The sequence below is a fragment of the Desmodus rotundus genome, chromosome 10 (genome assembly GCF_022682495.2).
Source record: "Desmodus rotundus isolate HL8 chromosome 10, HLdesRot8A.1, whole genome shotgun sequence".
In the NCBI taxonomy this organism is placed as follows: Eukaryota; Metazoa; Chordata; class Mammalia; order Chiroptera; family Phyllostomidae; genus Desmodus; species Desmodus rotundus.
In genome coordinates this window covers 112268056-112283975 of record NC_071396.1, presented here as the reverse complement: position 1 = coordinate 112283975, position 15920 = coordinate 112268056, and the positions used below count along the sequence as shown (strand labels likewise).

At 60.3% G+C, this 15920-nt stretch overlaps 1 protein-coding gene across 1 annotated transcript in view; it reads left to right on the top strand.

Annotated features, from left to right (window-relative positions):
- The window catches only part of MBP (myelin basic protein), a 65565-nt gene that overhangs the window by 43056 nt on the left and 6589 nt on the right, over positions 1 to 15920 (top strand). Inside the window, 4 exon segments of the mRNA XM_024580217.4 lie at positions 2972 to 3049; positions 13637 to 13744; positions 14658 to 14693; positions 15086 to 15118. Of these exon segments, the coding sequence (XP_024435985.2) occupies positions 2972 to 3049; positions 13637 to 13744; positions 14658 to 14693; positions 15086 to 15118 (255 nt within the window).

Sequence of the window (15920 nt, the reverse complement as noted above, 5' to 3'; positions counted from 1 at the left end):
AGGGAAGCGAGTGAGTGGCGCCGCCCTCACCGCAAGCGCCTGGAGCCTCGAGGTCACGCCCAGTGGCAGTGCCCCCCACCTCAGCTCAGTGGGGTGGCCCACAGGAGTGAGACTCCGCGGCCACGACCCTGCCCCTCAGTGTAACAGTTTGCCCAGAGATCCTTCTGGAGAAAAACCAAATGTGGCGGCAGGTGTGTCTGTTCCCGCACCCCGACATAAGCGTTTGGAGACGTCCTACAGGAATTCCTTCCAAAGTGGCACCCCCGATCTGATGCTGCTCAGCAGTTTTCCTGGCTCCGCCCCCAGCCGTCCCGTGTCCTGCCGCCTCCCCACGCCCTCAGCCGTCCGCGGTCGGAATGTCACGCCCCGGGCTGGCAGGGGTCTCGCTGCGTCCGCGGGCCAGCCCTTTGTAAACTCTGTTGGTTGATGTATTTAATGGGGACCACCTCCTGGTGATTATACTCCAGTGTGATCGTGTGGTGAAATGTTGCTTTTTATCTGTTTCTTCCTTTTGATGCATTTATTAAACATTTTAACAGACTGAGCGAGCTTGGTGGACTAATTACGTGTGAATTTTTCAGTTGTCCTTTTTGGTGCCCCTCCCTTACTAAACACATTTTGTTACTGGTATTTCCCAGCTCCCGACCTGCAACCGACAGGTGAGTCCGCGCCCATCCCGCTTGCGCACCGGAGGGCGCCGTCGCTCCCTGGGGTGCCTTCCTCACAGAGACTCCTGCATGGGCACGGGGTGGGAGTGAGTGCGGTGTCAGGACACTCGAGGACCTGGGGGAGGGGCTGGCTCTTCCTCAGGACGGTGAGAGCACCTGAGATGAGGGGTAAGCTCTGGGACCCGGGCACCGAAGAGGGAAGCCAAGACGCTGGAGCTCTCACCGGGCTCCGCCCTGGGTGCACAGCCTGCCGGTGGCCCTGTCCCCTCGGGCCCCTGGGCTCTGCCCATCTCAAGGCATTTCCCTCCAGCATCACTGACTCGCCTTTGGGCCACAGGTGACTCTGCCTGGGGACTGGGGACCTTAGCCCCACCTCTGAGGGCCTGTCACCTGAGCAGAAACCACACCCGGCCCGAGGGACTCACCGAGAGCGGCGGGTGTTGGGGAACTGCGGGGATCTCCTGTGAGGTCTGAGCGGTGTTGCCCACACCCTTTAACGCTCGGGAGTCATCCGACCTCACAGAAAATGGCAAAGAGGGAGAAGAGGCAAAGACGAACAGCCCCTCTGGGGGGACCCACCAGCGTGGGCCTGACAAGCAAGGCTGCCCTGGCCCTCGGTCCCAGTCCCCCCAGCCCTCGTCGGGGGCAGGGCCTGTGCCCTCACCTTCCGGGACCACTTCCTGCCTTTCTGGGCAGCCGAGCACCTGGAGAGACAGCTGTCCTCCTCCTGCCCCGCTGGGACAGGTGGCCACAGGGAGCCCAGGGCTCAGCCGCCTCTCCTGAACCCCAGCCAGTCCCCAGGGCTGGGCCTGAGGCCCGTAGCCTGTCCAGCCCCTCCTGCCCCACCAGCGGGGCCGCATCCCCAAAGTCCCTCTGGGATGGCCCAGGTGCTCAGTCATCCCCAGGGCCACCTGGAAACATCTCAGAGATGCGCCTTCCCGAGAAGAAGGGACAGTGTCTTCCACAGAGGAGGAATACGTTAGCACATTCTCCCTGGCCTGTGGCCACATGTGCACCGTGGACATGCCTGTCCCCCCTTTAGGGGTCACCGCTCCCTGTGGGGACAGCCAGGCCTCGTCTGTCTTGCAGAGATGCCACAGGCTCAGCCAGGCGCAGACCCACGGCGAGCAGTTGCCTTCCCCGTGCGCGCCCCCAGCTCCACGAACAAGAGCCGCCCACTCGGCTAGTGCAGAGGGGCCTCCGGACCCCAGAGGGCTCACTTGGCAGAGAAGTTTCTGGAATGTGAAGACGTGTCTCCGTGTCACAAGTACACGGAGTTTGTTTCCTCGAATAGCCGGCAGTTCACCTGTTTACTAAGAACCAATTTCACCTGCAGCCAGTTCGACACCGCCCTGGAACCCCTGGCTTTGATTCTGCATCCTGAGCACAGCAGGGTCCTCCCGCCCTCCCTCTCTCTCTCTCTCTCTCTCTCTCTCTCTTCCTCTCTCTCTCCCCCCATTTCGCTGCGGACAGTCTAACGGGAGGGGCTTCCAGGCCATTGCCTCCGGCCCTGTGGTAACACTGTCTCAACCACGGCACTCGGGGGTGGCAGGGAGTGTCCCGGAGCTGACGAAATAGCCACGAACACAATTCAGGAAGATTCATCACCACGGAGTCAAAGTCGACGCGTTGCTCCTGCCGAGGGACGTTACCTCCTATTAACGGGCTCCTGCTCGTCACCCTCCCTGAGGAAGGACGTCCGCGCGGAGGGCCGGGCCGCGTCTGCGCGCCTAGCACTGCTGACACAGCGCCCTTCCCCTGAGCGGCCGAACGTGGTGGCCGCCCGTCGCCCCGCCGAGCAGGTGTGACCTCACTTGCAGCAGCTGACACACCCGCCGTAAAGGAAAGAGAAGCCAAACCCTGTCAATAAACTGACGTGACGTTTGCTGGCTCCCCCCGTTTAGACCAGAAAGCCCCCTAGGGCTTCGCATCTCCTCACTCTTCTCTAAGACCGTGCATGCGGGTCTGGTGCCTGCTCCAGCGTTAACAGAACACGGTCGCTCACTCAGGCACAGGCCTCAGGGTAGACGCCACCGGAGAGAGCTCCTCCCGAAATCTTCCTCTCCTCCCTTTTCTTCTGACGGCCGCCCGCCCTGGAGTCCTTGAGGCTGCAGCTGCCGGCTTCTCCTTCCCCGTGGCCTCTCCATCCCCCGCTCTCACGCCCAGTGCCCATCCATCTGCACTCCCTGGTCCTCTAACGCCCAGCCCTCCCCACCGCCTGGGGCCCGGCCAAGCTCGGGCAGGAGGGGGCGCTGCTGGAGGGCCTCCCGGACTCAACCGGCCACTCTGTGTCCCTCCGGCAGGTACCCTGGCTGAAGCAGGGCAGGAGCCCTCTGCCCGCTCACGCCCGCAGCCCGCCGGGGCTGTGCAACATGTACAAGGTGAGTCGCGGGCCTGCGACCCCGCGGTCCCCCGTCTGCGGGGGCGCCATCTGGGGCGCGGTGCTGTCTGGGGCACAGCGTGTCTTCCTTCCGCAGTGTCTGTAAGTCAGGTTTGGCAGAGCGAGGGGCAGCCCCTGGGAAGAGCTGGCCAAGGGCAAGTCCGCGGCACTGGGGCAGAGGCCACACGGGCCCCAGTGGGCACAGAGCCCTCGCAAACGGTGGTCGGAATAAACTCTTACAGGGGCGGGCGGCCTTGTGCTGTGCGCACAGGTGCTGAGCTGTGTGGGGCTGCCGGGCACGGCTGTCATCTGTCATCAGTCCTCGTCTCCAGCGTGGTGACACGTGGACGGCAGGGAGGAAGGGGACAGGTGACTCGTGTTGCCCTTGGTGGCCCCGAGTCAGGCTGCTCAGATGGCCCCCTGCAGGCTCCCGTCCCCGATGACGCTTTCAGGCGACAGCAGGTGCCAGGGAAACCTCGGGTGGAAAAGGCGGAGACACGTGCTCGACACGGAATAATTCGCTGTTCTGATGGGATTGGCGAACCCAAGTGGGGGGCAGGCCATGCCAGGGGTGGGGGGCTCCTCTTCAAACGCATCAAAGGCTGTGCCCTGTGCTGAGGGGGCTCTGCGAGGGGTTACAGGGCCCACACTCCGGGGCAGACAGCCTGGGGGGGAGGGGCCTCTGGGGCAGCGAGGGGAACCAGGCCTGGCGGGGTGGGCAAGTGGTCTGGAGCCCCTGCCGGCAGCGGGGACCCTGTCACCTGACACTGGAGCGGTGCCTGTGGGCTGCTGGCTTCCTGGCAGGGGCTCAGCAGTTAAGCCACAGTGAAGGGGGGCCGTATCTCTCTGTCCCCCGCCCAACCCCTGGAGATTCACGAGGTTGGACAGGACACTGCTCCAGGTGCTCCAGGGCCCGTGCTCCTGAATTGAGTCTCAGGTGTGGTTGTGCGTGCCTTTCAAAGGGCTCTCCGTGTGCCCTTTGTTAGAGCACCCCCCCCCCCCCAGGAACTGTGGGTTCTTCAAGGACCCACTCCCCTGGGGACTTCCTGGGCAGCAGGAGACCCAGCGTGCGCCCAGGCCATGACTGTGCCGTGGGGGTGGGAGGGGGCGCACAAGTGAACAAAGGAAGTAACATTCGAGAAGTGGAAAGCAGGCTGGAAACACAAGGAATGCGAGGGAGAAGTGGGGAGGAAAACATACAATGGGGAGGCCCCTCCACGGCAAACAGTGGGATCCCGTTCGCCCCGGCAGGCTCATCCTTGCGGCCCTGTGCCGCCCCCACAGTCAGCGCAGAAAGGCATCCTGGGGCCTGACGGCTGCAGCCAGGACCCCCGCACAGACCCGCAGGGCGGGGAGCAGGGGTGGACGCAGGGTGCCAGGGCCTGTGACAGGAGCAAGCAGCCTGGTCCGCACGCACTGGCATGTGCCTGCCTCCTGAGCCCCTGGAGGTGGCGGAGAGCAGAGAGGAGAGGCCTCCAGGCTCCTCTTCCCTCAGATCCATGCTGGGCTCCCCAGGGAGTCTGCTCTGCTCCCGAGGCCACAGCCGTGTCAAGGTCCCCGCCTGTCGCAGGGAGGGCATGGGTGGGCACAGAGTTGCCCCCAAGACACACTCTGTGCCCCGGGCCTGGCAGCCGCGCCCCAGCCTGGGGGTTAAGGACACAGACCGCGGCGGCCTGGGGGTGGGATGGGGGTCCTCATGTCACAGGCCTGACGGCCCCTCCAGGGCTGTCTGTCTCCTCGGAGCCTCCTGCCTTCCCCTCGAAGACGCCCCCTCGTTTACCAATATGGGAGAAGAAATGTGGCGTCTGAACAGCCAGCAGGTGACCGGAAAGTTCCACCCACATCAAAGGTTCGCCGGTGGGTTTCCCAGCAACAGAGAAAAGCCCAAACGGCCTTAACACAGCACAGCTCTCTCTGAAGAAATCAGAAAGCCCACGGCCTTAATTAATCCCACTCGGGTCCATGAGTCAGCAGCACACGTATTTCTGAACTGGCAAAGGGCACAGGCCAGGCCGGCGGCCTGCGCGGCTCCCACAGGAAGGCGTTCTCTGCCGACGGCCCTGCCCGCCAGGAACACCCAGCGCGCCGCTGAGACAGTGTGGAAGCCCTTTCACCGGCAGTGGTGCGGTCGCTTCCTGTGACACCCAGACAAACGTGGGCGCCGGGGGACTTCTCCGAAGAGCCAGGGCACCCTGGGGTCAACCTGGGGGAGGGGAACCTCAAGGTCAGTGCCAAGTCCGTCTGGACTGACTCTGAAGGGACGTCGTAGCTCAGCTTGCAGATGCCCCCGTCATGTCATCGTCACCCCCAAACTTTTGATGCTGGAAACACAAGTCATTTCCGTGGCCTCTAGTCTGCACTGGGGGAGCCCACGTGAGAGGCCGTGGGGCCATGAAGACGTCCCTGCCAGTGGCTTCAAGGAGGCCCAAGGAACAGCTACTCACCCCTCAGCACCAGTCTTGTCCTGGGAACAGCCAGGGAGGTGGAGGAGCCATCCTGCAGGAAAGGGGCGCTGCTCACAGCCCCCACCCCGTCCTCCTGGAGGAGAATCCGCTTTCCGGGTGGCGGACCTGCACAGATGGAGCGTGGGGGGCAGGAGAGACGGGCACGGCAGTCTGTCCGTCTCACAGCGAGCCTGGCTCGTGGCTCGTCCAGACGGAGAACAGCACACGAACAAGCGTGCTGGGTTTAATTAGCACTTTCTCGGGGAAAAATCACGTGGCTGAGTCCGAGTCTCACTCTGCGCTGCGCCTACCGCCTGCGGTCCAGAGAAGGGGCGGCGCTGTGGTGCCCGAGGTCCCCGCCAGGGTCGCCCCACCAACCGCGCTGCTGCCCAGGTCTGTGCGCCCGAGAGCTATGAAAATGGCGAAATGCAAAGTCCTCCCCCCTCGCCCCCCAGGCCCCTGGCGAAGCCGTCTTCAGGAAGGACATGCGTCCCGAACGCCGCCCTGTGGACATTTGCACGTTATCACACGCATTGCCTGGCTTAGCAGAGCAAGGGCCGGAGCTGCGTGTCCGCGGGCTGCCCGCCTGCCTGGCCGGTCTGGGTCACGAGAAGGAACCGGAACGACGCAGACGATGCCCTCGTCTCGTGTCAAGGCGTGTTTCCCACGCCTGGTGGGAGCGGGCCGGCCCCTGGTTTCAACGGCTCAGAAACGCCTCCTTTCACGTGAAAACTAAATCGAAGAGTTTCGTCTCATCAACTCGGCTGCACGGGTCGCACGTGACCATCAGCATTCAGGAGTCGAGTGGGGACGCGTGTTCCAGGGACGGGTGCCCGTCACACCCCCTGGCACCCCCCACCAAGGGTTTAGCGCCTGGGCCTGGCAGCTGACCCCATCGACCGGCCCTCACTTCTTCCGTATGGACGAGCACATTCCTGGGCCATCGGATGTTCAAACTTAACAAAAAGTCAGGCTACAAACTTTGAAAAGCAAGGAGCAACAGGAACCCAATTTTTAACAGTCCAGTCCTTTCCGTTACCTTTGCTGTCCACCGTGTGTCCAGCCGGTAACTGTCCCTCTTGCCACGCGTTGTAGGTTTGGGGCCCCCGCCTGTCACTACATAGAAGCCCCAAGAGCCGCCAGGTGAGCGGCTGGAGGGACCAAACCCTGGATGGACAGTGAGCGCATCACCCAATCCTTCTGGGACATGAAGGGACAGTCCCCTGGGCAGGGTCAGGGAGGGTGACCTAGGGACACGCACACCCCGTGCTTTGAAAGAGAGTAGAATCGCCTTCTTTCCTTATTAACACTGCGCCCTTCGGGGAACCAGGGACAGGTGGGCATTGCTGGGCCTGAAGCAAGAAAGTGCCACCAGGAAAATTCACCACTTCTAGCCACTGGATGTGACTACGGGGACACGTTTGAGAGGGATCAGCAGAGAGACATCTTTTAGATTGTGACTCTGAAGTGGCACTGCGGCCGCGTCCCGGTGTCCGGTGACCTGAACTTGGCCCCCGGGCTCTAGGACCTGTCACAGGATGAGGCATCTGCAGAACCCCAGTGACCAGGGCTCACGGTCAATGGTGCGCTGAGGGGACAAAGCTGGCATGAGGGACAGCTGCCCTGGTGGCCGCTGTGACAACGCACGAGGTTCTGCACAGAGCCCAGCCCGTCGCTCACGCAGGAGAGACGAGGCAGACACCCCGCCTGCCCACTTGGGGGACCAGTTCCCCGAAACTGGCTCTAAACTTCAGGAAGAGCCGAGGACCAAGTGTCGTTCCTGCTGACACCTGTGGCTGACGGGGAGCTAGGGCCACGCAATGACATTGGACACTGAGTCGTCATCTTACCATGGACAGGCCTCACCCTCGGGGCAGCGTGTCAGCAGGGCGTGGACTCTGGGGCACCTGGCTGCACCTGGCGTCCACCCCGTGAGCCCTGTCAGCCCTGTCAGCCCCCGGGCATCTGTTCACGCCCACGTGTCTGATGACTTACTGGCACGGTCTCTCCTCACTTGCGCCCCGACACGGCTCACATGGGGGGTGAGGCTGGCGCGTGAACGGGGCCAGTCAGGGGGCTGCGTCTCTGGGCCCAGACCCTGGGCCGTGTGCACAGAGGGGGGCGCGTCCCAGACCCGTGACTCACTGCGACTCACTCCTCGACTCCCCGGTGGGAAACCCACTTTAAGTTCCCTCTCAGACAAGGATGGAGAGAAAGCTCTTCCCTTTCCCTCAACACCCCCGGCCCCAAGCGCAGCAAACATTGAATTTTTCGAGATACGGCATTTTCTATGGGGAGAAATCTGTCCGTCCACTGGTCTCCGGTCAAATCCAAACTCAGGTGCTGCTGCAAGTGCCGCGGCCACTGCAGTCTAAGGAAGGAGCCCCCGCCCACCCTGCTGACCGCGGGTCCTCAGGTGTGCCCGGGGCGGGGGGGCCCACTGTCCTGTTGTTTTTCCCCCTGAGGGTCTCCGCCACGAACCTGGGACAGTTGAACACCTTCCCGCTGATCGCGGCGAGCAGCATGCCGCCCAGGCCCAGTGCGCGCGCGCCCCCTGCTGGCAGAGGGCGTTATCGCACGTGCAGGGAAAACGAATTTTCAAAACCAGGCCGAGGAAACAGCCTCGTGGAAAAAGCTATTTGCCTTAAAAATAAATGAAACGTAGTCCTTTACCCGCTGGCCTTCCTCCCGGGGTGTTTTCAACTTTCTAGCGTCACGTTACTGTACCTGCCATCAAGGAGCTGTGTGATGCCAGACTACCACTGAGCGTGAAGAGTGACAGCCAGCAGGGCCACGTGGCCGCGCGCGGGCAGGGACCACGGTGGGAGCTGCCGCGTGGGCTGGGTCTCGGTGTGGAAACGCGAATGTAAACGCGCTCAGCCCTGGGAGGCCGACTTTCCTCTACAGACTTTTAGATTGTATTTGACTTCCTTATACAAAGAGTTGAAAAGCTTTCCTTTTTGCCAACGTAGATAGACTATTGTGTCAAATTCCGCTGCCCGAGACTCAGCTCCACGTGCGGAGACGCCGGTGGACGGGGTGGGGCCAGGCCGCTCCGACCCCGCTGCCTTTCCAGGCACCCGTGGCCGGGTGGGCAGCAGTGGCCCTGTCCCTCTGCCCAGCCTTTATTTTCCGCTGCCCCCACCCCCGAGTCCCTCTGCAGCCCCTTCTTCCCCTGCAGAGCCGGCGAGCACCGTAGAACAGGACAGACATGGGCGAGGGGACCCAGTCTCGCAAATGACTGTAGGAGGGGAACAGCTCAGGCTCTTTTTAACCTCAGCAAACGTGATTAAGAAGTGATTCGTCAGAGAACAACCAAGCCAGTGTCTTTACAACTACCTAAGCGACAAGGTCCTCCCTCGGTCAGGGACCCCTAGTTCGGTGGCCTCGTAAGGGGACCTTGTCATCACGAGCGGGGGCTATGGAGGGACTGACGGAGGAAACTGAGTCCAGTGACTGGCCCGAGGCCTGAGTGTTGCAGCGGGGATGCTCACCTGCTGCCCTTCTCTGGACCCCCACGACCTTCACTCTGGACGCAACCCCTACCCCCCCCACCACCCTCCATTGTCCCCGAGCTTCCCTTCCTCCTCCGGGCACAGCGCCCCCAACCCATCTCTCCCCTCCCGGGGACTGAGGTTCCGGTTTAGAGGGAGGTGGGAGAAAAGCACAGTGACCCACTCCCCAGGGATCACAAAATACAACAAATAAGCCAAACCACCGTTTTTAAAATGCCTCACCAGGCTGGCCCTGCTCTGGCCAGAAACTGACCACCAACCCCAGAGCTGGACTACGCATTCATAGACCCATCCACTTTACAAGGGGACAGGGGACCTAAGCCGGGAGGGGACCCTTGTCTCAGTGGGGGCTGCCCACCAGGGAATGGCAGTGCTGTGATGTGAGCAGGACCACGGGAAGGCTCGCTCCCCAGTGCGGGCCGGGGAGGGCAGGAGCGCGGGGAGTGTGGGCGTCCCCTCGGCCAGGTGTGGGGGGCCACGGAACTGCTGCAGCCAGATCAGGCCAGGGCAGCAGGGGCTGGGTCAGGCCAGGTGACTCGGTACAGCCGCCAAAGGTGAAAAGAGCCCAAACGTTCGTCCACAGGTGGACAGAGCACAGAACGTGGTGTGTGTGTGCTGCGGACTGTTGCTCAGCCTTAAAAAGGGAGGGAGTTCTGAAAGGCGTTCCCACGTGGACGGACCTTGTGCCGAGTGAACAGCCAGGCACCACGGAGCAAATACTGTGGATCTGCTTACTCGAGGAACCTAGAGGAGTCAAATACATAGAGACGGGACGTAGTGCGGGATTCCTGGGGCGGGGCGGCAGCGGTCATGGGACAGAGTGTCAGGTTGGGGAGATGAGATGTTCTGGGGGTGACGATGGTGACATCCTCGATGCCACCGAGCTGCGCGATTCAGCACAGCAAAGGTAGAGAATTGTATATGACTTACATTTTCCCACAACAAGAACAGTTTCAAAGGCAACACCCCCCACCCCCCACCACTGTATGAGGGGCTGTCACCGTGACAACCTGGGCCAGGGCAGAAGCTCGGCCGTGACACCTGCATAAGGAGGCTGAACCCCAGGCCAGAGCCTGAGGACGTGCCCCGAGAGCAGAGCACACTGGGGAACCTTCTTTCTCCCCTTGAATGCTGCTCGGAGGCGGCTGAGCAGCACTTCCGGGGCCTACAGCTCCCTCAGCGAGGCCCTGCTTCCACCACGCCATCTCACGCGTGAGGACCCGGAGCCCAGCACACTGCCAGGCTCACCCACGCCGCACAGGTTTGCGTGCGGACTGGAGTCATCCAGGGCCCCGCAGCGAGCTGTCCCCACAACGCTGCATCAGAGAGACGGCTCCTTTGGTCCTTTGCCCACTGGTGTCCGTGTACACTCGCTGAGTTCCTCTCTGCGAGTCTAGCTGGCTGAAGCTTTGGGGGTCACATAGAACTTTTTCTTTTTACCTCCAAAAGAGTAAAATCGAGCTGGAGAGGTAAGATGCTTGTGACAGCTGAAAGCACAGTTTGATGCCAATGAGCCTGTCCAGTCTGGAGGTGACACATCATTCAGGAAACAGAGACAGCTGGGCGGGAAGACGTCCAAGATGGACAGCCACGCAGACCGGGGCGCAGGGCTGGGAATCGGGCGCGCTGAGAGGGGAGACCAGCCCCACCTGCCCAGACGGCGCCAACAGCAAATCCATGTGATGACATCATGGGCCCGCGTGGACAGACTGTGTTCAATGGCCTTATTTTATTTTGTATGTTAACACGCAGGAAAAGTGGCTGTTGCTGTGTGCAGTTCTGTGGATTTTGACGCCACCCTTAGGACACCCCCCAAACCTCCCACTTGCTTCCCCGCAGTCACAGCACCCCCACCCCCCGCACCACCCCGGCCCCTGGCACCTGCCACCTTGGCTGCCTCACTAGGGCTGAGGAACACCCCGTAAGTGAGATGGGACAGGGAGAAATCTTTCTAGAAGGCCTTCCTTCACTCGGCACAGCACCTTGGAGACAGCTCGGAGCAGCTGTGCAAGTCAAAGCTGTGCCCCTGGTCACTGCGGAGCACTGATTGGCTGCCCGGGCAGGCCACGCCTGTCCCCGCCCCCGGGACGGTTGGCAGATTTAACGATTAGGAAGGGAGCTGCCGCAAACATTCAGGTCCAGGCGTTTTATGATGACAGTTCCACTTAAGATTGAAATTAGTTTTTCATTAAAAATCGGGGACCAAGATATTCGTTACAAAAACCGTTTTTCAAAATGCTGGATTTTTCTTTCGCCGTTAACAGAAAGAAATAGGATTGCCCCGTCGCACAGCGAGCGCGATTACGTTGTAAGAAACTTCCAGGTTGTTCTGTAGAGCGACTGCCCCGCGTTGTGCCCGCCCCCGCAACGCCTGGAGTTCCAGCTGCACCCCACCCCGCCCCCGCTGCTCCGCTCTCAGTGTGGTGGGCACGAGTTTCAGCCGTTCTCATGGGTCTGTGGCGGTATCACCTCCCGCCTTGGACTTCCGTCCCCCCGGCCCATGCGGTTGACACCCCTCCCTGTGCGCATCTGCCGTCTGCTCACCTTCTTCGATGAAGTGTTACTCAGCTGTGTTGTCCATTTCCTAACCGGGTGGTTTTTGTTTTTTTTTTTACCATTGACTTTTGAGAGTTCTTTGCATATTTTGGCTCTAAGTTCTTTGTCACAGATGTGATCTGTAAATACTTTATCTTACTCTGTAGCTTCTGTGTTCATTCTCTCACGTGTCCTTCGCAAAGTAGAGGCTATGTTTTGATTGAGTCCGACTGTTTTATGGGTCGTGTTTTGGTGTCGGGTCTAAGAACTTGACACCTACCCCCAGGTCATGAGAAGCTTTTCCTATTGTTTCCTTGTAAAACTTACAGTTCTACATTGTGGATAGAGATCTGAGGTCTATTTTGAGTTAATTTTTGTTTAAGGTGTGACCCTGGGCTGAGGACCACTTTGTTCCAATGCCGTTTGTTGCAAAGACTAAAACCTGCGGCCTGGAATTGGCATTACGCCTCTGCCAACAATCGATCGATCACTCATGTGCATGGGTGTTTCCAGGCCCTGCTCTGTTCCGTGGGTCTGTGCGCCTGTCCCACCCACACCTGCTTGATGGCCACAGACACAGGAAACCGTAAAACCAAGGGATGGAATTCCCCTCGCTTTATTCTTCGTTACCATTGTCTGGCGGTTTGAGCTGGTTTGCATTTCGGTGTGGTTTACAATCAGCTTTATCTCTACTGACGGGACCTCACTGGTGTCTGGGCTGGAAGTGCCTTACATCTGTGCACCAAGCTGGGGAGGCCCGGTGCCTTCACGGGTCAGCCTTCCGCCCCTTGACCCTTTGACCACAGTGCGTCTCTCCACGTAGCAAATCTCCTTCCACGTCTCCCACCGGTGTTCCCGGTGTTTAGCATAGAGGTTCCTTATACCTACAATAGTGCTTCAAAGTTTTCTTTCTTTAATGCCCTCGTTAACATACAGCAACAACGTGAACTAGATGCCCTTCAAGCACCAGAGCATTTTTTAAAATATTTTATTGATTTAGTTTTAGAGAGGGGAAGGGAGGGAGAAAGAGAGGGAGAGAAACATTATGTGTGGTTGCCTCTCATGCGCCCCCTACTGGGGACCTGGCCCGCAACCCAAGCATGTGCCCTGACTGGGGATCAAACTGGCGACGCTTTGGTTTGCAGGCCAGCACTCAACCCACTGAGCCCCCCCGCCGGGGCAGCACCAGGACATTTGATGTGACACCACAGCTTTGATGTGACACCCCAGTTATAACTCTGTCACTCCACGGAGCCATCTGGCTACTGCCCACTTGTAGCCAAGAAAACCCACCGAGGTCTAGCCCGGTGGCTCCTCCGTAGCCAATAAAAGCCCCGTGTGATTCCGTGAGAGTCGCCTGTTAACCGGTGGTCTGTGCTGGTGCCGGACTCTGGATTAACGGCGGCCCAACAGCGGGCGTTCCCCAAGAAGGAGATGCCTGTCACGTGGCAGGCCCTGGGCAGAGACCACGCGCCTGTTCCACGGGCACTTGGGGCCCCCGACTTCATGGCTCCCAGAGCCGAACTCAACCCCTTCCTGTGTTCCTTCAAAGATGTAAACTCCTCTTCCCTCAGAAGATGGGTGGCCAGGATATTCAGTATGAAAATCACAAAAACAGATCGTTCTTCTTCCAGCATTTGAAGCAGGTGTGCGTGATTCGGATGCGAAACAATATTACCACCTATGTAACACGTCATCAAGATTTAACGAGACCCGCACGATATACAGACGTCCATTTCTTTAAAAACCTCTGTCAGGAGTGTAGACTTTTCTTAGTTTAATTGTGGGGCGGGTGAATTAAAAGAAGACGATGCTTCTGTGATTCAAAACGCAGGACACGGCACGCTGGAAAATGGCTCTGGGGACCTGCGTGGACTCGGAGGCGGGAAGGGCTCCCAGCTCACTGACTCCCACAGCAGGAGGTCCAGCCCGAGTCCCCCGTTGTCCCCCGCTCCCGCCCCTCGCAGGCACGTCTGGAGGGGCGGCATGCAGTCCTGACTCTGAGTGGTCCGGGTGTACCGAGGGGTCAGGGACAGCGTCCGGCCGAGACAGCAGGCGCGGCCTGTCCTGAGGTGTCCACACCCTGTCTTTCAGGACGCACACCACGCAGCCAGAACCACCCACTACGGCTCCCTGCCCCCGAAGGCGCAGCACGGCCGGCCCCAGGATGAGAACCCTGTAGTCCACTTCTTCAAAAACATCGTGAGTGCTTGAAGGGGTACTGGGAGCGGGGGCGGGGCACCACGCCAGGCCGCCAGGGTGTGAGTCTGCCCCACGGGACTCAGCCTCAGCACCGGGTCCCCTGGACCAAAGAGCTTCTTTTGGATCCAAACTGCTGTGAGCGCTCAGTTTAAACACACAGCCTCGCCCAACTACGGAGACAGTAAAAACGTGAGGGCAGGGAAAGCACTCTGTGAGGTGTGCTGGTGGTGGGCACGCCTCCGTCGCAGTCCTTGGTTCGGGTACGCGGGGCTCAGAGGGAAACCCGCGGACGCCGCGGCCCCTGACTACTGGCCCGTGCGACACCCGTCCACCAGCTGGAGTGCAGGCCCCACCGCGCAGGGCAGCCACAGGGACCCCAGAGGGCCCGTGGGGACTCAGTAACTCCTGTGCACCTGTTCTAGAACCCTAGAACTGCCTGAAAAAACAGTCTCAAAAAGAAAAGCAGAACCCACAGCCTTCGAATTATGAACTTTTTGTGTGGCTGATATTTTAAGATGATACTTTCCAGGTAGACGAGTGAGTTTTCAGAGCCACACGCCAGAGTATCAGGGAACACATCACTTCCGACCCCAAAGGGACTGCGTGACGCCCAGGGCCTCCCTCGGTCCCCTGGTTGCAGCGCCTTGGGGGTCATTTTCCACTCTCTCAGACACTGCGGAGAGCTCCCCCAGCTCCAACAGAACAGCACTGAGAATGTTTCCAAATTCTCAGACCCTGCGGGTCTCGCTGAGCTAGGACAGAAACGGGGGAGCCAGGCAGGGAGTCAGGGTCCGCACCTGGCAGGTTCTAGAGGCCGTCAGCAGACACAAGCCACTCCGGTGTCTCATGAAGAGGGTGGGGCCGCTCTGGAGGCGGGACCGCACCTCGGTCACTGTCTCCCGTGTCTTTGCAGGTGACGCCCCGCACACCTCCACCGTCACAAGGAAAGGTAAGGCCTCTGGGCTCTCAATTAATCATCGCTTTATTGATGGGCCTTCCCTGAAACCCTAAATGTACCCTACAGAGGGCAGGCCTCCTGGCCCCTGCCTCGATCACACAGTGTTTGCCACGTGGGTCCCAGGTAGATAGACGGCCGAAGCAGGGGGTCTCTGCCCAGAACTGGCGGGGGACAGGGGGGGGGGCCGGGCCTATGGGTCCCAGCTGGCTGTCCCTCTCCTCCCCAACCCCACACCCTCCAGGGAGCTCTGGGCGGCCTCCGCCACCCTGGGGGATGGGCCCACGAGCCGCCCCACACGGGCTGCTTGGTTCGCATTTCTTCTTCATTAGAGCCCTTTCCTCCTGCACGATCTCGACGTCACCGTGTCTCTCTTTCCTCACCAGGGGCGAGGACTGTCCCTCAGCAGATTTAGCTGGGTAGGTGGCACACACCGTCCCTGTGCTCCCCCTCCCCATCCACGCAGCCACTCACATCTGTCTTTGCTCTGTTTCAGTTGCCTAACTTCCGGCTTCTGGCACCTTCTTTCCCTGCAGCGTAGCTTTCCCCAATGCCCCCCCTCTTGCCACCCCCCCCCCCCCGCCCCGCCTGCATGTTCTCTCCAAGGAAATGAGCCAGTGGCGTCGGCAGGGCTGGGCTGGCCCTCACAGCATCGGTCACCTCCCGCTTCCCCCTCACCCACCACAGGCACCTCAGGCCCAACACCACTCCCCCACAGGCTCCCCCCCAGGGAGCCCCACGTTTGAGACAAATGCCGCATTTTCTCCCACAGTTGTGAAGGGCCTGGGCTGACGGGCCACCTCCGTGACCGGTCCCACCCACAACAGGGACTTCTCACTGAGGGAAAGCGAGAGCAAGGAGAAAAGAGATGCCGAGTTCAGGGACTCGGTCTGCAAGGGCCTCACTGACCCCGAAGCTCTGGGCTTTGCGTGTGCTTTAGTGAGGACGGCAGGTTCAACAGCCAACCCGCCGGGCGCCTTCTAAGAGGCTCGGGCCCTGGAACTCTGAGGACAGACTTTAATGGAGACTTGAAGCGGGGAGTTTGTCCATTTTTCAGATGCCACTGAGTTTGGCGTCTGAACCAAGTTGAAACGCCTGCCAGTATGTTGTGACCCAGCTTCTAGGCCTCAGTTACTGATGAATAGTAAATGTTGTTCTTCTGAGAAATGGTAACTTTCAGAGTGAGAGGGGAGAAGGACCACTAACCCAGAGCCAGGAATG